This window comes from Oncorhynchus masou, chromosome 29 (assembly GCF_036934945.1).
Source record: "Oncorhynchus masou masou isolate Uvic2021 chromosome 29, UVic_Omas_1.1, whole genome shotgun sequence".
Taxonomy (NCBI): domain Eukaryota; kingdom Metazoa; phylum Chordata; class Actinopteri; order Salmoniformes; family Salmonidae; genus Oncorhynchus; species Oncorhynchus masou.
In genome coordinates, this window is record NC_088240.1 from 36,382,811 (window position 1) to 36,406,971 (window position 24,161).

The 24,161-nt window shown below is 44.8% G+C and overlaps 1 protein-coding gene across 6 annotated transcripts in view; it reads right to left on the reverse strand.

The window, feature by feature from the left end:
- LOC135519428 (ATP-binding cassette sub-family C member 4-like) overlaps nt 1-24,161 on the reverse strand; it is a 49,592-nt gene that overhangs the window by 18,348 nt on the left and 7,083 nt on the right. For all 6 annotated transcript variants that reach the window (XM_064944644.1, XM_064944646.1, XM_064944645.1 and 3 more), the window contains 10 exons: nt 24,050-24,146; nt 21,711-21,926; nt 18,655-18,786; nt 18,447-18,484; nt 18,012-18,112; nt 17,398-17,544; nt 9,433-9,512; nt 1,176-1,326; nt 341-460; nt 120-230 (listed from right to left, as the gene is read on the reverse strand). In XM_064944644.1, the coding sequence (XP_064800716.1) occupies nt 120-230; nt 341-460; nt 1,176-1,326; nt 9,433-9,512; nt 17,398-17,544; nt 18,012-18,112; nt 18,447-18,484; nt 18,655-18,786; nt 21,711-21,926; nt 24,050-24,146 (1,193 nt within the window). The remainder of the gene's footprint in view (nt 1-119; nt 231-340; nt 461-1,175; nt 1,327-9,432; nt 9,513-17,397; nt 17,545-18,011; nt 18,113-18,446; nt 18,485-18,654; nt 18,787-21,710; nt 21,927-24,049; nt 24,147-24,161) is intronic.

A 24,161-nucleotide genomic window follows, 5' to 3' on the forward strand; every position in this document is an offset into this window, starting at 1 on the left:
AAACAAAGAAAAACCCTGGAATGAGTAGGTGTCAAAAACCTTTGACTGGTACTGTATGTATGGTTATATGTATGGCCCGGGTGATCAACATTACTGTTGATATAGGACCCATACGGTACCATCCCTGAGGAACAGGCACCCAAAGGTAGAGAGGGTGACAAATATGGAGCAGATGCCATCCAGACGCAGAGCGAACCATCGGGATGTGGTCAGGAATAGGAACCAGGCCTCTGCAAAGGAACAGCATGGTTACTGGTTGTATACTATAGTTATTACACCAAATTAAAACATACATTTCTATTTGTAATAGTTATGGTTTGATGTCAGTTCTGTTTCTGACCGGAGTGGAGGTCTTGATGTGCGTCAAATGCCTGCTGGAACTGCTGCTGGGCTTTAAAGGCACGGATGGTCCACAGACCTTGGAGGGATGAGGACAGGTGGGTGAAAACTGGGCTCCGGGCTGTAGAGTATAACAAATAAACACTGACGTGAATATTTAAAACACCACGAGTATACACAGTGTATATTCATTTCTTTCAAAAGAACAAACCATTTTTCTAGACTGTACAAAGATGGTTACATCCGGCTTCAATACAGACGAACGAAAACATTCAATTGTCTGTTTTGCTACAAAGCTCAGCTGACATGACAGTTAACGTGATAACCCCTTATGCACGTCTCCCATACATTTTCATGTACACCTTGCTACGAAAAGCAGTGCTTCTGAAATAAATAGTTTGAAAGGAAATGACTAATATTAGCATTCCTGTTGTCCAGATGTATTAACGTTAGGCTTCGTAAAAACAGACAAAGCCTGAATGTTCCATTGGAACTTCTTAATAGTCACTTTTGTTCCTTAAGATCAGCAGACCTGTTCTTCCGTGTGCCTTTGGGCTATCAGCCCAGAATAAAGAGGATGAATACAGAGGATGAACTAGTGCCTGCCACGGGCCCACTTGGCATTTCCTCCATTGTATCTGATGCCATGAACTCCCAGCGCTTAAGGAAACTGTGTGTGTGGGCAACCCATGGGCCACAGCCACCTTTATCCTTTTATGCTAATGCCCAAGGCCTTCTTCAATTGCTATTCAATGGTCTATTAGCATTCCCATGCTAGTGCTCCCTTTGTCTCCCACCATTAAAACAGACGTGTCCCTAAAGACAGTGAAGCCTACTAGTGGACTCCAGGCGCTTGATGTCCCTGGAGGTCTGCAGGAAGTAGCGTCGCAAGAACAGGAAGACGACGAGTAGAGGGACGACGGGGATGAGGATCCAGGGGATGACGGCGGCCGCCACGATGATCACCCCCAGGATCTGCAGGAACACCTGGGAGAGAGAGAACACAGAGGGAGAGAACAGAGTGGTGTGGTGAGCGCAACAGCTCAGTAAATGGACTCCTGCTGACTTGCGGGCTACCGCTGAAGTTTGAGGCCTGTCGTTACACTAGGGATGATGTAAGAAACACACTTGTTTTCTGCCACAGCTCCAAAGGCAGAAGGTGACAGCAACATTAGGAGAGTGTGTGTGTCAAATCCAAATTGTATATGTCACTTGTGCCAAATATAAGTTGGACACTTTACCATGAAATGCTTACTTACGAGCCCTTTCCCAAAAAGGCAGGGTTAAAAAGTAAAGAAAAAAAGAGTGCATAAAAAAAGAAAAATAGTAACACAAAAAATAACAATAACGAGGCTACGTACAGGGAGCAGCGGTACAGAGTCAATGTGCAGGCGTACAAGGTAGTTGAGGTAATATGTACATGTAGGTAGGGGAAATAGTAACTAGGCAATCAGGATAGACAAACAGAGTAGCAGCAGCATATTTGTGAAGAGTGTGTGTGTGTGTGTGTGTGTGTGTGTGTGTGTGTGTGTGTGTGTGTGTGTGTGTGTGTGTGTGTGTGTTTGTCACAGTGGTGAGAGGACGATGGCACTTAGTGGCAGGTGACAATTTGCCGCTCTTCCTCTGTGGCTCGCCTCCCTAACCCTAACCCCCATGGGCTTTGCCTTCAACACCTGAGGTTTAAACCTCCCTCGCCAAGTCGCTGTGGCCCCAGCCAGTAGGCATTGTATAGTCACTGTGACTGGCTGAGAGTTGTGGGAACCACACTGTGGGTGTCTGATACTACAGTACACACAGAATGCATAGCCCTCACATAGGCCTCAATAACACAATGACTCATCACTCTTGTTAATGGCCACCTGACCTGACACAGGTAGACCACTAGCCACATGCAATCTGATGCCTGAACGGGAGGGACTGCAGGCAGTGACACAGCAGCACCGGAAACCCTGGTGGTTGCAGACACCTGTTTCCTGCCCGACGACAGATTGAGAACCTTGCAGTGCATTATTTCACTGTATTGTATATCAGACAGCTCTCATTAGTTTAACTTGGTGGAAAGAGTAGATAGTGAAGAGACTCTTTTCACAAATATGATCTTTGTATGTAGCATTCTTTTAGTACAAACAATACTCCTAAAATCTGAAAACGAGTTCTATTTAACGAAAAACAGTTTAACTTGGTAGATTGCATTATGCTAAACCGGTATGAGACAGAGTCCTTCAATACAGCTTCTACCTTAAAGATATACTTCTGCGGCATATTTGATATTCACTAGATAGCTGATAAAAAATTGAAACCTCACACCCTGAAATTAGAAACAAACTCAGAAGACTTCTAAGAGGAACAGATTAGGATCAGTATGTTACCTTCAATGGTCTCAGACTAGCCCTCCCAGATGAACATTTCATTTAGCACCTTAATTACGGATGTTATCGGGCGCTTAAGAGCACGTTTAAGCATGATCACTTTCAATGTCGTTTTATGATGAAAAGCCACTCAATTCCGTTTACAGTGCAGATAAGAGGGTATTACCAGCCCCACCATAGCCGCGCTGCAGCACACACAATCAAGCAGTGAGCGGAAACTACTGAGCTCAACGGATCCCGAGAATTTCACAGTACATAAGTTTCAATCTGGGCCGTGATGGAAGGCTACCGGACTGCAAAGTGAGATGGGAGCGACGCACACTATTACTGCATGTTATCCAAGCTCACACTGAGTGACTGGCACAACTATTTACACGTTTCAACAAAATGTGCAGGTCTATTTTATTTTCTGTCAATAGTTGAAATGACACAATATTTTACAACAACAAAATATTTTTGGGAGCTTTGCTACAGTGATGTGTCATGATGTGCAGTACGTAAAACTAGTTTCGTCCTTTTCACATCCCTGAGATTGGTGGTGGTCTAGTGTAAAAGCCTGTTTGGGCCCATCTAATTCTGGTCTACAGCTGCTGGGCCCAACAGCAGTACAGTCTACTGTGAGTGTCTGATAGAAGGGTCATCTGAGAGGAAGGAAGGAGTCGAGGAAGCAGTAGGATCCATTAGAGAGAGAGAGAGGAGTCCTGCCACAGCCTCTCCTGCTCCCCTGGGCAACACTGTCGCCAAGGCCCGAGCTGTTTCATCTCAGGCATTTGCCTGGTCTGCCGCTTATCATGTCAGCATCGGAGAAAACCACAACCCCCACCCACACTACACACAGATGAGCCCCGATAAGCACTGACCTACCTCCCCCAGCAACCCCCTGTCCTCATCCACATCACATAGACCCTGACCCCAGCCCCCCACACAGGAACAACAGGACAACTCCCTGTCCGAGGCGAGCCATAGCCAGCTGCACATAAATGTGGATAAAAGCTTTTGTATATAAACAGTTTAAATAAAGCATTACATCTAATTGCCCTTTAGCAAGAGAAGAAAGCTACTGTAGGTATGCGATGCCATGCAGCCCATTCATGCCAACAGGGCACACTGCTGGGCCCAAAGACCATTCACATCTCCACTGACCCCTAATTGCTTTATTTTGGGAGGTGATACCATCAGGTCTTTGATGTCCAAATAAATGTAGAAAATTGAAGTTAATTGCTATATTTGTGCTGGGCGCTGATAGCGACTGTTGTTCCAGAGCGGAGCATAAACACTTCCCGACAATTAAACATCCCTCCGGACATGAGGACTCGGTACGCTTCTTTACAACTCTTTTTTCATCCTCCCTTTCTTTAGTGACAGCGTGCAGTGTTTGAGAGCGAGAGAGACGGCCGCTGGGGGGAAAAAAAATAATTAAATACATAACGGGAAATGGAGGGAGAAAAAGGGTAAAGAAATCCTCCGTCGTCGCTGGAATTTGTTCAACACACACACACACACACTTTGCCTTAGAGTAGGGTTAGGGTTTCCCTGACAGAGTAGGCACAATAAAATGTAGGGGTCAGTGGTACTGAAACAAAGCAAGGCCGTTCCACTTGGGCTCTGGGACAATAGGAGTGACCCGATCCATTCTGCTCTGCTTTGAGCTTTATTTTACCCCTAAATGCCCAGATGCTGGGCCTTTCTTTGGGAGAAATTACTGTGGACACCTCCTTCACATTTTCCCTTTCTGTGCCATTTTCACTTCATAAAGCTGCAGTCAATGTGTTTTGTGTGTGGTGAGGAGGGCCCGACACATACTGTGGTGGTCTCGGTCGCCGTCTACATTGGCGGCTCAAGTAGTCCCAGGATTAGGCCTTTGTGTGCTGTGAAAAGGTAAGATAAGTCACTTATTTGAGCTCAGTCAAGCTGCTGATTTCCACACCCATTTTGGAAATAAGAGAAAGCTTTGAAATGCTCCCTCTCTCATATAAATCACTAGCATCCACCAAAAAGCAGCTGCCCTGCACTCTGCATGCCCTCACATACAGAATATACAAATCAGCCCTTTTTCTCTCGCTCTGTCACACACACACACACCAACAAACACATGAGCATTTTCGTAGAAACAGGAAGGAAACCACAATGCATATTCCACAATAACAAAATAGCAACCGCATCGTCAAAGCCATCATTTGGTATCATCCTCCTCCTGATCAGAGTTGTTGGTGCGGTCTCAGGGCCAAGTCTAGTAGACTAGGGTGTGTGTGTGTGTGTGTGCGTGCGTGCGCGCTACAGGTTCCCAGGCTCATAGCAGTGGTTGTCCAGCTTGGCTGAGTCAGGAGAGATGCCAGACCACAGTGCCATGGGAGACCAGACCACACAGAGACTGGGATCTTTTCACAGGTGGCCAGTGCCTACCCGCCAACACATGACCATGAGTGGTACTGCTAGGTGTCAGAGTCACAACTACACTCCTTCCTAATGCACCGAAAAGACAGACACAGAGAGAGAGAGACACACACGCTCTAAATTAAAGTGTAGTTTACAACCCAAGTTAGTTTCCTGAATATTTTCAGCCTCTCACCTTTGTCTCACTCATGTTTTTCCACCATATGCAGCAAGACAATGGTCCTGTCAGATAACAATGTTTAATATATATATATATATATTACACACACACACACACACACACACACACACACACACATACATACATACATACATACATACATACATACATACATACATACATACATACATACATACATACATACATACATACATACACACACATACCTCTAGTGTTTCTCTGACTAACCAGGTATGTCTGGTGCCTGGAGCCAGTGCATTCTTCACTTCCTCTGTCACCCGGCTGGTAAAGGCACCAGAGAAAGCCAGTGAAACCCCATCCTACACAGCACTCACGGCTATGTCAGCAGTTCTCATATCCCACAAAACCAGAGAAGAGGCCCACCACACAATCTGCCACACTATACAGTGATCACTGATCCACCCGTCAGTGTTTTCAAACAATGGCCATCCTCCTCTGCCCTGTGTGTGTTCAAAGTGTTTCTGGTACACCCAGACTGTTCTCCACCCTCCTCCAGACCACCGATGTTTTACTGCTGTAATTTATGACTGGTGGCTGCATTGGCCTCTGCTTGTTACTAACTGGTGAGACCAGGGTCAGCCCCACTCAAACTAAAGGTCACCAGAAAACTAATTGGAATTTTTAGTTCAAAATCCCGCCAAAGCATTGCAAAATGTAGGGATAGGTCCAAACAGGCTTGGTCTCTTACCCATATTCTACTGACAAACTACATTTTAACTGATGGCCAATGAATGTAGGCAGGGACCCCACAGTTAGTGGTGTGACTTGGGCAAGAGCCTTCACAAGGGATGGGTCCATTCAGAGCCTCCTGTATTGTCCTGCCACCCTCTCCTGCCCCCTAACTCAAAGCACAGGCAACCCAGGATTTAAAGGTCAAGTCCACACAAAGGCCGGCCGTCTACACTGCCTGAGGTGCTTTTAATTGACATTTCTGCCTTTGTCCAAATAACATAAAGGGAAGAGAAAACGACACTTTTTTTTCAATATAGTAAATTGCGGCTAAATGAGACCCGTGAAAAAAATATGGCTTTGGAATGGAACTGAGTTCCCCAAGTTGAGGGAATCCCCTTGTTAGGAAATGTATGGGGGAGTGTTGATGGCTGTGAAGTGCTCACACCACCATAAAGGGCCCAGCTCTGATGCAAATCCCCACACAGAGGCAGCCTCTCCCCACAGAGGGAGATAAACCACTTAGGCCATTGTTTATGGAGTTTACCTTTATTACCCCTGACAACCATTTAAACAATGACTGTGGGGAAATGTCCCTCCGAGAATGAGCAACAATGGTCAGGATCAGCAGCTTTTCTGTCCGGCTAATACTTTGATCAAATCTTCCTTCCTGAAAGCATTAAAGAGTGCTCCATAAAAAGACACCTGCAAACAAGAGCAGAAAGAGCTGGCTAACAAAAGCACTTGTCCAACATTACAAAAAATTCAATCACGGTTCAGACACATGTATTACATAATTCCGTGCGAACATATCACTTAAAACATTTCACAAGTAAAAAAAATAATTATGTATATATATACACACACACACACACACACACACATTTTAATATTTTTTTTTACATTTGAAATGTTCATGAGTCAGACATGGTTTTTGGACACGTGAGATGTTTCACATTAATTTTTCACATGAACAAATCACATGAGAAAAAATGTCACATGCGAAAACCATAAGAAAACTCATTTGAAATGTCACACGTGTCCAAAAACCGCCTGTTTGACTCATTAAAAAGGACTCAGACATTTCACATGTGTGATTTTGTAACTGGTGGGATTCAAACCTGGGTTTCCTACGGGAGACGCTGACGTCTTGACCACTGAACCAAGAGGTTCAACACTAATGTTGAAGTCACAGGAGGGGCTACCTCATCATGTGACCATGAGCAACCATGACCTACTCATGTCCACTACACTTTCACGTGTGCTTTTTCATATCGGAATGTCAACTAGGGCCGTCAAATTATTTATTAAAAAAATGTCATTGAGTTTATTGCAGGATTTGATGTGATTAAAACGCAAATTCATAAATTACAGCTCAATTTGAGCAAATTTTGTTTTTTTAATACAAAAAGCATTGCAAGAATATTGCTGCCTAGATTTTGTACAATGAGGTAAAAATCAGGTAAATTGATAAAACACACCTCAAAGTAAACTTATTTTGACATCACATTTTTGTTTTTACCTGAATAGATTATATATTTCGGATGTTGTTGGGTTTAAAAAAAAAACTCTTGACAGTGCTAAATTCTAAAACGGATAAATAAGGAGACAAGCAGCAATAGTTTCTGTTCTTGTCACTGGGCTTCTTCCAATGGTCACTGACCAATGTATGAAGAAGAGAGGTGTGTCTGCAACAGTAACACTCTGAATTGATGGCTCAGACATCAGAAATAATCATTTTAACACACTATTATTAGGCTAAGTTACCTTTATACAGAATTTGCAATTCCATACTGTATGTGGACACATTGCTTCTTCAACACGTTAACACCATCATTTCACATGTAAGGAGAAAACAATTTCACCACCTCATGTGAACTTGCAATTTCACGTGTGAAAGTTAAGATTTTCATATGAAAACATTTTTTTCACATGTAAAGCTGCATATGTGATTTTGAGATTAACGTTAAATTGTGAAACCGTTAATTTTGCATGTGCAACTCACGTAAAAAAAAAGTGGTGTTAACAGTTGAACTCTAAATTGAATACATATGAAAATATGGCTTCATGTGAAATATAAGATCAACATGTGAAAGCAACTATTTCACATGTAAAAACAGATACAAAATAAAAACACATGCCAAATTTTTGCAAGGGAAATTATGCCATTTTTGTCACTCACACAAGGAGCCCCTATTTATCTTGCCGTATTAGATCACATTGTGTATTCATAGTGCCAGCAAGGTATCTGGCTGGGCTCCAATATCAGATTTGACCAGATAGTTCAAATCAACAAAAGCCTAGTTCTAACATGGGTTGCCTAGGCTACACAATCTCACAGCAAACCAAAGAACAAATTACAATAATTAAAATATAGTGTATTTGCACATTGTTAAACTTATGTTGTGTTTCTACAATAAGAGATGGCTACACTTGAAGATATAGTGTATGTGCAACACAAACACAAGCCTCTGTTCTGTCATGACCGAGTCTAGCTTTAACAGTTTATCGGTTGGTGCTACTGGCCTTCTGCAACGTTATTCTTTCACCCTGCCCATTATCCACCTTATTATTAAAAATGGGGGAACTATGGTGGACAAAAAGCCTTTGTGCTTATGATCTTTTGTGCTTTCACCATTTAAGATGGCTTTTGTCTCCTGTGAGATGGGTATCTGCCACAAACATCACTCATGCATTGTGGAGGAGGGATTCATTTTCAGCCCAGCTTTGTTCCTTTCTTTGGCCCTAACCAAGGAGCCATGCCTGCTGCTCTACATTGGATTGTGCGGCGAACATTCCCTCTTTTGTGGTGCTAGGTGCATGAGCTGGCTCATCTTCACGAGCCTTTCTTTCCTGGGAGATGGTTATTGCGCTGCTGTGTGGTGGCGTTGGGTAACTTTATACCTGTCTATGCGTCAGGTTGGGCCGTGGCTACCAGGCCTGCAGTGGACTAGCAGCCAGGAGAGGATGCTAGAGGATAGTCTCCTTTTCACCTGACCCGTCTCATTCCTCGCCCACTGTTCCCTTCCAGCACCTCTCCGTCCATCCAGCCACATATTACATGGCTGCTACTCACACTCCCTCTCTTTGCCACTCCAGAGATCCTCCTCCATTCTCCTTCCTACTCTCCCACCGCCTCCACATCTTCCTGTTGAAGCCACTATTTCCTCTGTGGCACCTTTCTTTCTCTCAATCACTCTGCTAGTCTCCTGACACGTTCCCTGGCGACGCGGCCTGTGTTGTGGCACCGCCAGGCGGCCGTGGCCACACCCTCTGCCTATGTGCAGACACTTTTATTAAATCTGTGCGGGCGCTGGGCCGCACTGGCGGGTAATCCTACAGTAATTGTTTCCAGATTAGGGGACCCGGACCACAAAGCAGGACTAGCCAGGCATGAAATGGCCTCCCCATGCAGTAGTAGAGAGGCAGGCAGTAGGAACCTAGTGAGATGAGACTCACCTGGATAAAGTCCACAAAGGTCCAGGGCAGCAGAGAGTCCAGGTAACCAATGTCCTTAGAGAACCTGTTGAGGATTCTTCCTGGGTCACAACAGGTGATGGAGCACAGAGGTTACATATTAGACATGTGGACCAAAGAGTATTCTGCACCATGTGTGTACTGTCAAGTAGTAGCATCTAGTTTCACTACGGCGTGTGATGTTGATTAGCATTAGCTTTCAAAAAAAACATTGAGAGAAAAAAAGAAATGACAAATTGGTGTGATTATTTGAGTTTCATGTCAGTTAAACCTTAGGAAAGCTTGATGTGACATTGTCTAATACTTACAGTAGTAGGAATTCTATTCACAGGGAGGTGTGCAAACACATGACTCATTTCGACTTCTGTTGAATCACACCATTAAGTCAGCTTGTCGTACATTGGGAGGAACAAAACGACATTATATTTCTAATCCGCTGACTAATTTGTTCGCAAACTTTGCACACAAATGTAAAGACGTTACTCAATGTTTTAGATTCCTTTTGCAACAGTCCGTTTCTGCTTCTATTGAAATGAAATACGTTACCTAGGTGGCCTCTATATTAATATAATGATGTATACACCTTGAGTGGGCGATATCAGATGGGACAAATAGAGAGACTTATCTAAATTAAACAATGAATCATTATTTGGTCTGGGTTGCATAAAGCTTGCCCTACTCTAAACTGAATACGTTGGGGACCCTTTTGTTTGGGAACAAAGGGGAGACAGAACCGCCATACCTGCCTTTCTGTCCTGACTGCCAGAGTCAATGACGTTAATTGAGTTGCGTCCAATCTGCTCAGGTGTTCATTATTCTTGAGCGGGAGGGAGCGGGGCTCTGCAGGTGTTCCTGCCGCCCCTTTACTATGCGTCCTTTACAAACTATGCTCCCCAGGCTGATCCCCGAGCACATAAGATTACACTCCAGCTGCATTCACACAAACACGCACACAAGCGCACACAGTTTACTGTAAGGCCCAGTCATAGCTAATCCCAAAGCCATGGGCAGAGAGGCTGGCAGGACAGAAAGGAGAGCTTCTCATATCTCTTGGCTTGGAGAAAGGATACTTCAGACTGGACCGTGTGGCCGGATGCTGTTCAGCACCGTGTAGGGCCACTTAAATAGACTGAAGGACATTAACAGACTGCACGGTGATCGTCATCCCTTTGACTTCAAGATAAGAGTCAGAATGACTCACCTTAACAACCCACTCGCAATATGTCAGGCCACCACTAGGGCCGTGGCGGTCACAACATTTCATCAGCCGGTGATCGTCAAGCAAATAACTGTCGGTCTCACGGTAATTGACCATTAATTAACATAAACACATGTAGCATCTCCTAGCTTCCACACATAGCCTACAAGCCATTTTAGAAAGTCTAATAAATCCATGTAATATAGCCTCTACATTCACAAATTCATTATTTTAGACATGTCTAAAGAAGCATGATATGAAGAACCTTTTCAGAAGTAGTCTATTTCAGAAGAAAATAATAGCATACTCTGAGTTGTCCTTATGTTAGGTCCTGAAGTGGCTATGCCAAACGGATAATTCATTTAGCAGACAAGATTAGCTTATAATTCCGTGGCATTATTTTATAGTATGAAGAACACAATTGAACAAAGCTGAATAAAATCTAAATATTTTCTCCAAGCGATTTGAGCGAGTGCGTATGTGGCCATTCTGTGTTGAGCGGTTAACAAAGAAACAGGTACTCCTATACGCTGTTGTTGGCTATATGTTTATTTTTAAGACATTGTACGGCTGCATGATGAGACTAATGATGATTTGAAAAAAGTTGTTTGAAAGTCATGAGCTCTGCTTTGTTTTGTTTTGCGCAGGCTGTACACACGCCAATGGTCTCTCATTCACAATGTGACAAGCACATAATACCTCAAATTTCATGGTGGCATCCCCTTTGTGACCGTAATGCACCCCCCAAAAAATCCATGCCTTTTGCGGCCCAGAATGCTGTGTTGTGCCCTTCTCCTGGAGTGTGCTGCACAATCCAAAGCGTCTCTCTCCCACGGCTCTCTGTCATGTGATTGGTTCTCTCACAGGCTACAAGTTAACACCGACACATCAGGGACGCAACTGCACACATCCTTATCCAATTCCGAGGTGAATATTGAAGAAATTGGAAAAACTGTTCACATTTACTTTGTCAGCCAACAAGATTGAGTAGGCCTAACGAACAGCAAAAGCACAAGCCTATGTCAATCTCCTATCCCCCATAGTACAAAAGTCGACCTATTCTATACAAGAAATAAATATTCCAAACATAGGTCTGGGTCAGTTGCGGGATGCGATAGATCCCAAATTAATACAACCACTAGCATCAAAACAGTTTTTATGCAATGTGGCTGACGCAACAGATCAGAACGTTTATCTTAAAGTGCTGATTAGGGTATTTCTTCACATTATAAGAGCAGCAATGCACACATGGTAGTAAGATATAAGCGCGAATGTTCCATTAGCGGAAAACACCATTATCAAAAGTGAACGCAAATGCAATTATGCATGTAATGCTTTTATTATACAAAAGGTGCATTTTTAATGGTGAAAATTACCTTCCCCAAACTTGAAATCACCCGCTGCTTACACACACACACACACACACACACACACACACACACACACACACACACACACACACACACACACACACACACACACACACACACACACACACACACACACACACACACACACACACACACACACACACGTTAGCCTCTACACCCTTTGTAAAGCGGATTAATGTGCTTAATTTTAAATAAGTTATTTGGCCACTTTAGTTGTGATATAAACCTTATTAAAACATATAGGCCTATGGGCTAGGCTGCATGAGGTGTGTGACCATGATTAGAACAAGTCACAATAAAAAAGGTATTGTTTCTTATGCTGGGCACCATTCACAAGTGATAGGCTAATATTGTCAACCATCAGACTATTCTTGATTTAATCTTCACATATACTAAATAAGTTATGTGACATTTGTTTCGATTTAGAATGGACCATTATCATGCACCTGTAACGAAACGGGGGCAGCTGAAAAAAACATGTCATCCATGCATTTAAATAGCGAATGGGGGACGCTTTTTCCCCTGATATATTTTCATGCCACCCAGGTAGGCTATATGGAGTATAGTTTGCAAGTTTGATAGGCCACTAATGACCAGCAGCAGCATCAGAGCTTGGAGATGCCTAATTACCGTGACTAAACGGTCATGTGGAATTTGACTGCCATCGTGACCGCCGGTGTGGCGGTAATACGGTCACTGCAACAGCCCGTGTAGTAGTATCTGGTTCATAAATGGAGTACGCTAGGTAGGCCTCTAATATTCAGGGCCTCAGCTCCCTGTAGTGAGCTTCATTCTCTAAAAACACACTGCCATCTCAGTTAGAGCAGCCAGGAGGGTACGAGCTGACTATAGGAAGGCAGGGAGAATGGAGGGGAGTTTTGGCGGGATGTGGAGGTGACCTAAAAGTTGTCTCGGCGGCTCCCAGAGGGTCCCATGGTGGTGGGCCTGTAATCACTTCTCTCCACGGCCGTAAGCAGCTTACAGCTTTATCCAAAACCACCGCTGCCGCTCCCCGCTCCCCGGCTCCCGCCTAAAAACATGCATGCAGACGAGGCCAGGGTTTTTCATAACAGCCATTGCATAAACTCAGCCGGAGCATTATTCCCCCTTACAACTCAGCAATGCTTCCAAATCAGCGCTGATTCAAAGTCAAGTGGCGTAAGCATGTTGTACACTTGGAGGCAGACTAATCTTATTCACAGTGTGAGTGGCCCTTTAGCATGCAGACTTCCTGAGGGGAGGGCTCAAGCCAAGGGGGAAGGAACGCGACTGACTGTTATTTTCCTAGTCTCTCCGCTTTCTTCTGGAAACAGGAGGGGGGTGAATTATTTGTCAAACTGTGTTTGTGGAAGAGCCCATAATGCATGTATAATGTTACTGTCTAAGCCATAGATGACCTAAATCCATGTGAATCCTGCAGACAAAGCGTACAGAAAAAGGATACATTACCCCGAGTTACATCATACCATGGTTTCAGGGGGTACACGCCAGAGAGCATCACAGAGCCAATCAGCTGTTTTACTAGCAGCTCGCCTTTTCAACTGTGATACAGTTGACATCCCTCCACAAACTATAGGTAAGATCCATTTCAGGGATACAGTCACACAAAGACATTCAGTGCATGGAAATGCCTATGAGGTAAGACAGGTCCGGAACAATAGCGTCAATCACGACTGGTTGCTGTCAACAATATCACCTATTGTGTGGTGGAGGGGGATAGACACTTCAGGATATCAGCAGCATTAATATCAAACCATTTCTCATGGCGTTAGTCTCCAGGGGTGATTTGCACCCCTTTTGGGGGGGGGGCTGGTGAAATGTCAGGCCTTTCCGACCGAGGTAGCGGCCCCTTGGGTGGAGACATTAGGCGGGCAGGGCTCTCCGATCAGAGTTGAAGCAGTGGAACAGTGGGGTCTGGAGCTGGAGCAGGGCGTGTGGCAAATCGCTGTTCCCTGTAAACATCTAGATAAGGGGGCCACTATGAGCCACTCCATGTGTGGGCCCCGCTGCTGTTGGGCCGGCCTTTCACTGAGGCGGGAGCGATAATGCAGGGGAATTGGGGAGCGGGCTGACTGCTGCTGGGGCTGGAGGCTGCTGAGGTGGTGGGCTACAACTCACCTGAACTCTTGCGAAGGCTCAGAGGCCTGGGGGCCGGGGCCACCTCCCCACCCCACCGCCGGCACCTTGCTGCCAATACTAATACATTCTAAATCCATTCTCTCCGCTCACACCGCCAGGGTCCTGCAATCTCCTCCACTTCCCTTTCATGCAATTAAATAGTGGAAGTGGTGAGCGAAGGGGAGCTATATCAGCCACACTGCACACACACACATGGCTCCATCTCCACATTCAATTTGCACACTCCGATATCATCGTCCTCTCTGCAGCACTTTCACCACTTCTCTCATACACCGATACTGGAGCCACAAATATAGACATTAAAAACATTGCCTCCGTAGACACAATTAGATTGTCCCGTCGTTACATAGACATTGTATTGACGTTTCCCTGTGTCAACAGACACTGACACCTGGTGCTGAGGTGAACTATCTTGATAAGTGAGGGTAGAGGTTAAAAGGGGAGTGTGTGTGTGTATGTATATTTACATGAGTGTGTGTTGCCTGAATGCATGTACGTGTGAGTGATGACCGTTGGTACCTCACTATGGAACTGTGCTGATCGGCCAGAGCGAGGGGGGGGGGACGTTAGCCCACTCAACAACACTAAATTAAAGGGATCAACATCAGCTCAACACATCCACTGCTCTATGATGCTGCTTTCAATGGAGCAGATCGGTTGAGCAGTGATTTAAAAAAATAAAATAAAAAAACACAAAACATGTTCATAAGTATCATATTGGAAAAACAAATCTAGCGCGTTATATCTGGACGTTCGGTGAAAGTTCAAATGTTGCTTTATGCATCATAACCGACTAAATCCATCGAGACATCGTACGATTGTCAAACAATCCAATAACTTTGTACAATACGAAAAAGGCCGACCAAGTCATTTAGCCAAACAGTATTGCAGAGCTACAACAGCTATCCATCAATCATAATCCGCCATTGATTCGTTCAATTGTTATACAAACCACATCTATCGCAAGACAGACTTCTGTGCAGTGGTAATGTTTAACTCCCAGTAAGACGGTATGTCAGCCAACAACATATCAAACACAGCAGCAGCACACATCACTTACAAGTGTAAACAGTTGTCAAATCCTTAACAACGCCGGCATCACTCACACTTTGTTGGCAACACAAGGGAAAGTCACACAGACCAAGTCTGGGAGAGAAAACAACAGCGAGAGACACAGTAATACCAGCGCTGACAATACCCCTGATGACAATAGCTCTGTCTATCGTCTGTTCTATTAATTCAAGGGGAGTACCTGCTTCACAACTCCAGCATGAGAAAAGTACAGCATGATTCAGAAGACTTCATAACAGATAAAGACAAACCTTAGAAATGACATTCAAAAAAGGCAGAGATATGTTGTGGTGGTTTGATAGGTTGTCAATAGCATTTTTTTTTTAGGGGGGGGGGGGTGCAAGACCACAGGAGAACCTATATACCTTTATTCTAATAGAAAAGGTTGTGTCTGATTGGAATCCAGTCAGACATACTGGAGTGTTTTCCAGTCTAGGGCTGAAGCTGGAAGGATTGGACCGGTCCATCAATGGTTACTGAGAGCAACACAACAGCAATCAGATAGCAGCATCTGTTAAGCCTCTCCTTCACTGCGCTATTAAACAGATGATTACATTATTCAAACTGTTTGTACTCCTCCTATGTGTAGATTACCAGGGAGGTACACGCCCAGATAAGCTGTCAGGTAGACGAGCACACAAAAGAATGGCGGCAGCAGAAACAAAACCCAAAGATTAAGACCCACACTGTTTGCTCCAAACGCAACGTCCTAAAGAAACCTGCATCACCACACACACACACTTCTAATGCAGAAACCACAACGCTACCAAAAAAGCACCCTCAAATCATACTTGTAGTTTTGCTACCATCTTATTATGACTCATTCTACTGATAAGTTTCCTTCATGCTGAAAATGCCCAACCGTGCTGATTGTGCTGTACATGCATGTCACTATGGAGAGATTAGCCCGAGTAATTATGTGTCGACAGGTGAACAATGGCATAGGAAAAGAGTAGTTATCAAAGTGGCCCATGATATTTGACCTGGATTATGAATAAAAAAAGGGAAATGAGAAAATATATAATTACCACAGAAACATCAACAACTTTCAGATGAATTGTCAAATTTAAAATGGGGAAGAATCCATTTGAACAATTTCAGGTAGACTTGTTGAAACAATCTTTTTAACGGAGCCATATTGTGAAGCAGCCTTGTTTACATGAAGATAAGGAGGAAGTGTCCTTTGGAGTGGGTCATCTTAGTTGTGGTGTTTTAAAATCATGTCCATCTGCCCACTCCACTCTGTCCAAACAGCTACAGCCTACAAAGCTAATTAAATAAACAAAGATTTCTGATACAGTTCAACTGGCCTTGTATTTGCTCAGCTCTGTCGTTCAAATACCAGACTCTGTCCAAGACCTAGAGCAAACAGTATTCATTCAATATCATTGTTTGCCTTTTGGTTCGCGCTCACGGTTAATAGATAACGCTCTTCTCAGTCATTTCAAAAGACGTCACACCTAAGCATAGACTTATTTCACATGCATTTTGACTCACAATGTAACTCTTGGGTGATTGGTGTTATGATTACAGTTTATATGAAGCAGTTCTTTGAAACAAAAATCAACTCTGGGATGTTCCAAATAGACAGCATTGTCCTTAACCCCTAAACAGTACCCATATAACTAACAAGTGGCTCTTTAAAGTCCAGATAAGCCTGTGATAGTCACCCAGGAGGTGTAACCATATCTAGCAGGTATATTACTACGTGAACGATTTCTTTAGATTTGATTAATAACACAATATTACTAAGAATAGTGCATGTATTTGATTTCTGAGACAAATCAAACATTTGGAATTTTAAAACAGATATGAATCAATTCTAAACAGTCTAAAAGCTGTTTTTGTGTTTACCTCAGTGGAGAGCCGTTGTAAAGCGGGGACAGATAAAGGTGAGCATCTAGCCTACTGTATATGTAAGCCAATGCAGAAACTGATATGTCCCAGGAATAGTCTGCACTCTAGTGGGCAGAATGGTTATTTAAGAGGACTCAAATGTAAGCAAACCTACTGTACTTTTGACACTAAACAGGTAAGGATGGCATCTCGCCTTGAAACATTAACTGGCCCGTTGTGGTTAAAAAACACATGTGGTTATACTGTGTGTCCTTGAAGAAATGTACACATGGAGATGGCTGGGCCCCTTACCAATGGGATTGATGTCGAAGAAGCGGACAGGGGTGCGGAGAATGGCGGTGAACATGCGGTTGTGGAGGGTCTGGGCTGAGTTCACCAGGACGTTGAAGAACACAAGAGTACGCAGGAAGCCAAATACGATGGTGGCCCCTGTTAAACCTATACACAAACAGAACAGGGTACAAAAAGATACAAATACATCAGGAGAGTACATTAGTACTTTCCCCCACTCCAAGCAGGTCAACTGTTCACTTCACTGCACCATTGTTGGAACTGAAAACTCCAAATGGGGCTAGATTCCACTACAATCTCTCCCTCAGTGATTCACTTTTTATTCTTGAAGGCTGAGCTGCCAATAGTGATTGCGAACACAGGATGAGGGGAAAACTGAAGAGGCGAGGGAGTCATGGGAAGACAATCACATCAGACCTAAGAGCAATCCAACTCTTGAAGACAAGAAAAACACTCCTATCTTCCCTAGCAGCTGAGGCCCGTACACACAGAGTACAGACACTGGGCCTTGAAGGCCTTGGGCTCCAGCCAAAGCCCGGGATGTGTTCAGTGAATGGCTGGGTTGTGCGGAGCCTCAGTTGCAGACAAAGGGAGCTGAGCTCATTGTGCCTCACCTGCGTAAACACCCAAGTAAAGGTCAAGGTCCAGCTGCTGAGTGGCACTGCTGCCATTGTGGATGGGCTCCGTCACATTGAGATGCCCCTGTTCAGAGGCCCTGCCCGGCACAGAGGAATCAAAGCCACAAAGTCATCAATAGAAGAAAGCAGAAATCTGGAGGCAGGGTACAAAGCAATATGTTCCTAACCTGGGATAAAAGGTCAGCCTGAACGGCAACATATCAAAGTCAATAAAAACGCCATCGATCGGGATCATAAAAACAATGGTATTTCATAAGACCATATCAACCACGAGCGCTCAAACGGTTCTGATCAATTATTTCATTCATTTGTAAGCAAACAGGTTATGATGTTAACTCAATATAATTTTTGGGGACAAAAATCAGCAACAGAACTTAGGTATTAACGGAATCAAAACATTGAATTTCTCACCAGTAAGCAAGCCACCAATCCTGTAGAATATATGTGATCTTGAAAATATATAATGAAAAAGCACATTAGTTCTACCTTCCACATTATTCCTTACAATCACATTGATCTCCTACAGTATGTTAGAAAATGTTCAATAGCCAACTTGTGATTTTTGTTTTATTGCTACATTAAAATACCTTCACTGTGTTGTCGTGTAAAAGCTACTCACATGTGCCAGCAGGTTAAGGAAAACTAGGGCCAGGAGAACCAGGATGTTAGCACCTGCTCTGAAGTACTTCAGATAAAGATGGAAACCGATGGTTCCCTCTGAACGACTCTCCTCCAACACGTGTTGCACTGGCTAAAAACACACACAAATAGTCATGCATATGATTATTCCTGGACTACATCTACAGAGTAACAATCAAAAAGACTCAGCCGCGTGACAATTTCTTGAGCAGATGATCAGGGGACCAGAACATAATTTGAAATAACTTGTAGACCACAAATTGACCGCAAGAAGATTAACTGAAACAATTTCAAACCTTTCTTCGCTTACAAATGTATCACATAGATCTCTATTATGCGTGGGAATACTTTGGAACTAAAATCCCTTGGAGCTGATTTGCTGGTGTTTTTACAGCCTGTTATGTCCAACAAAAATGTTACTTTTTTATTTTTGGGAGGCCAAATAAAACTACCCGCGGGCCACTGATGGTAGAGCAAGTGAAACCATCTACTGCTCTCTAGTGGGAGAAAAGGGGAAGCAGCAGACAAATGTTTTAACTACAGCAGATTAGATGAGTTTTAGTCACAGGGTACAGTGAAATTCTTATGCTCCGAGCTCCAACAGTGCAGGTAAAAGAAAAGAAGTGAATGAGGGGTAGGAAGTCAGGGGGCAGGAGGGGACGGGAAGCAGGTAGCTGTTCTCGTGGCTATTCAGCAGCCTGATGGTCTGGGGGTAGAAGCTATTGGCCAGTCTGACAGTTTGCCATGATACTCCTATACTGCCTGCGTCTGAGTGATGGAAGCAGAGAGAACAGGCTGTGGCTCGGGTGGCTGAGGTCCTTGATGATCTTCTTGGCCCTCCTGAGAAAGGTGCATTCGGCTGAGCATTACCACCCTCTGTAGAGTCTTGCGGTCAGTGGCAGTGGAGTTGCCGTGCCAGGCCGTGATGCAGCCCGACAGTATGTTCTCGATGGTGCTCCTGTAGAACACTGTGGGCCCTCGGGGACAGGCCGAGTCACTGCCGTGCCTTCTTCACCATGGTGTCTGTGGTTTGACAATTTCAGCTCGGAGATGGGTATGGAGAGCAACTTGAAGGTTTTTGACGGTCACCACAGTGGCCCCATTGATGAGGATGGGGGCGTATCCAACCTGTTTCCTCCTGATGGCAACAATCAGCTCGTTTGTTTTGCTGATGTTGGGGAGAGGTTGTTTACCTGGCACCATGTCTTCAGAGTGCCTAACTCCTCTGTAGCCTTCTAGTTGTTGTTGGTGATCATGCCTACTACCGTTGTGTCGTCAGCGAACTTGGAATTGGAACTGTGAGGCTACGCAGTATTGGGTTTACAGGGAGTACAAGAGGGGGACTGAGGACGCACCCTTGTGGGGCCCCCGTGTTGAGGATCAGTGTGGAGGAGGTAATGCTGCCAACCTTCACTGCCTGGGGGCAGCCCATCAGGAAGTCCAGGACCCAGTTACATAGGAAGGAGTTCAGTCCCAGGGTTGTGAGCTTTGTGAGGAGCTTAGAGGGCACTATTGTATTGAAGGCCGAGGTTTAGTCGATGAAAAGCGTCCTCACACATCCATTCCTTTTGTCCGGGTGGGTAAAGGCAGTGTAATGGCGATTGCACTGTCTGTGGATCTGTCAGGGAGAGGGTCGTGTGTTTCTGGGAGGGAGGAGGTGATGTGGTCTTTGACTAACCTCTCAAAGCACAGAAATGATTGCTACGGGTAAGTATTAATTCAGTTCAGTTACTTTCTCTTTCTTGGGCATGGGGATGAAAGTGGACATATTGAAGAAGATGGGGATAATAGCCTGAACTACAGAGAGAATTTTTCAGAAAACACAACAGCTAGCTGGTCTGCACATACTCTGAGGCTGCAGCTAGGAATACCATTTAGGCTGGCAGCCTTGCGAGGGTTAACACTACCATACATCCTCTGTGGAGACCGTGAGGACGTATCCCTTGTTGTCCTCGGGGGCTCTCCTCGGCAGTTCAGAGCCGTTATGCTCGACGCGGGAGGCGTTTAGTTCATGCGTTAGGGTGGCGTTCATGATCGCTCCTGCCACATACGCCTCATGTCAGACACGCTGAATTGCTCCTCAACTTTGTCCCTATACTTGTGTCTCTCCATCTTGTTCGATCTACAAAGGCCAAATTTGTACTATTCATACATGCAATGGTCCCCGGTCTCCTTGCCGTGTTCATGAGCAGCATTGCTCTCCTTTTCCCCCTACAAGGTTGCCATCAAGCCACGGTTTTTTGAAAGAAACCATCGGTGTCATATCTATGCATTTTTCCCTATGAATCCGGTGACTCTGTGTATTCATTGATTTAGTCCCCAGAGGCACCCCGGAACATATTCCAGTCCATGTGATCAAAACAGTCATGGCGCATGGATTCTGACCGGTCAGACCAGCATTTTAAAACAGACACGACCACCAGAACTTTCCTCAACTCTTTGAAGGTGGGATTATCTATACAAAACCGTGGAGAAGCTTGCAAGTTCCTGTATGTTCTCCCATCACACCACTTGCTATTGGTAATAAAGCAGATGCCACCAACTTTGTTCTTGCCAGAAAGTCAGCTTCCGAATTCACTCAATGAACTGTAAACCCCGTTGGTTGTATATAATCCATTTGGATGTAGGAGGAAGGCCAAATCGGATGTCCCTCTGGAAGGAGATCCTTGCTCTCAATTCCGTCAATTTGTTCAATGTTTGAACATTTTTCGAGTAGCATGCTTGGTAATGGAGGCATCTCAATCTCACTAAAATGCCTCCACGTCTGCCTCTCAATCAGGTTCTTCATTTCCTTCTCTCCGATAGGACTCCCAGGTGCCTCCCCGAAGAGGCTGGACCATAAGCAATGGTCAAAAGTATGGGCTTTGGTCAAAAGTAGTGCACCAAATAGGGAATAGGCTGCCATTTGGGATGCTAACCTCAGATATGATCCCCTGTCATTCTTCTGACAAACAAGACAGAATAGGAAGGTGTGTGCTATCCCAGAGGATCAGACAGAAATGTGTGGAGGGAGGGTGTTACTACACTGTTACCCACCTCTGGTTGGTCCACTCCCTCCATCACAGAATGCATGGAGGAGGAGAGGGAGGGCATAGAGCTCTGGGATAGGGTGTGTGGGGAGCCGGTGAGTGTGCCTGGGGCAGGCTCCCCCTTCCCCTCCTCCTCGTCCTCCTCATCCTTTTTCAGCAGCGAGGTGAAGTCTAATCCAGAGCCCTGGAGTTCCGTGAACGTACCCCGCGCCACCATGTGACCCTAGAAAGAAAGTTCTTAGGTCAGCCCTCTGAGGTGTGTTTACCAAGTTGTGCTATTCATGGTTTTTACCTCCGCCACGTCACTGCCATTGTTATGAATGTTCTACAGACACCGCAGATATATTGGTGCCCAAAAGTCAAATCAAGTGTTATTTGTCACACATACACATGGTTAGCAGATGTTAATGCGGGTGTAGCGAAATGCTTGTCCAGCCAGTCCAGAGATGCCCAGCCATTCTGAACAGGGGCTTATGACTGTTTCATCTAAATTACACTTAGTGGCCTGAAAACCCGATGACATTGATATGCACTGAGTAGAACTCTAAGCCGGGAGTCATCCTTATATGTAAAAAAACAAACAAAAAAACAATAGTGACTAAATGTGCAATCCATGAATAGAGATGGTATGGTACAGCATTTGAGCCACCCGTACGCATACACACACCGCCCCGTAGCACTCACTTCCGTCATCATGAAGTGCTTTGAGAGACTAGTCAAGGACCATATCACCTCCACCCTACCTAACAAATTACCTGGACCAATTTGCTTACCGCCCAAATAGGTCAACTGACGATGCAATCTCAACCACACTGCCCTAACCCATCTGGACAAGAGGAATACCTATGTGAGAATGCTGTTCATCGACTACAGCTCGGCATTTAACACCATAGTACCCTCCAAGCTCGTCATCAAGCTCGAGACCCTGGGTCTCGACCCCGCCATGTGCAACTGGGTACTGGACTTCCTGACGGGCCGCCCCCAGGTGGTGAGGGTAGGCAACAACATCTCCACCCCGCTGATCCTCAACACTGGGACCCCACAAGGGTGCGTTCTGAGCCCTCTCCTGTACTCCCTGTTCACCCATGACTGCGTGGCCACGCACGACTCCAACTCAATCATCAAGTTTGCGGACGACACAACAGTGGTAGGCTTGATGACCAACAACGACGAGACGGCCTACAGGGAGGAGGTGAGGGCCCTCGGAGTGTGGTGTCAGGAAAATAACCTCACACTCAACGTCAACAAAACTAAGGAGATGATTGTGGACTTCAGGAAACAGCAGAGGGAACACCCCCCTATCCACATCGATGGAACAGTAGTGGAGAGGGTAGTAAGTCTTAAGTTCCTCGGCATACACATCACAGACAAACTGAATTGGTCCACTCACACAGACAGCATCGTGAAGAAGGCGCAGCAGCGCCTCTTCAACCTCAGGAGGCTGAGGAAATTTGGCTTGTCACCAAAAGCACTCACAAACTTCTACAGATGCACAATCGAGAGCATCCTGGCAGGCTGTATCACCGCCTGCTACGGCAACTGCTCCGCCCACAACCGTAAGGCTCTCCAGAGGGTAGTGAGGTCTGCACAACGCATCACCGGGGGCAAACTACCTGCCCTCCAGGACACCTACACCACCCGATGTTACAGGAAGGCCATAAAGATCATCAAGGACAACAACCACCCGAGCCACTGCCTGTTCACCCCGCTATCATCCAGAAGGCAAGGTCAGTACAGGTGCATCAAAGCTGGGACCGAGAGACTGAAAAACAGCCTCTATCTCAAGGCCATCAGACTGTTAAACAGCAACCACTAACATTGAGTGGCTGCTGCCAACACACTGACTCAACTCCAGCCACTTTAATAATGGGAATTGATGGGAAATGATGTAAAATATATCACTAGCCACTTTAAACAATGCTACTTAATATAATGTTTACATACCCTACATTATTAATCTCATGTGTATACGTATATACTGTACTCTATATCATCTACTGCATCCTTATGTAATACATGCAGCACTAGTCACTTTAACTATGCCACTTTGTTTACATACTCATCTCATATGTATATACTGTACTCGATACCATCTACTGTATCTTGCCTATGCTGCTCTGTACCATCACTCTTTCATATATCTTTATGTACATATTCTTTATCCCCTTACACTTGTGTATAAGACAGTAATTTTGGAATTGTTAGTTAGATTACTTGTTGGTTATTACTGCATTGTCGGAACTAGAAGCACAAGCATTTCGCTACACTCGCATTAACATCTGCTAACCATGTGTATGTGACAAATAAAATTTGATTTGAAATCAAATTTGATTTGATTTGACTCACTTCCTTCAGAACTAGGATCTGGTCTGCAGCCTTCAGGTACTGCAGCTGGTGGGTGACAAGGATGCGCGGCTTCTTCCGCAACAGGCCACAGATACACCTAGGCAGGTAGACA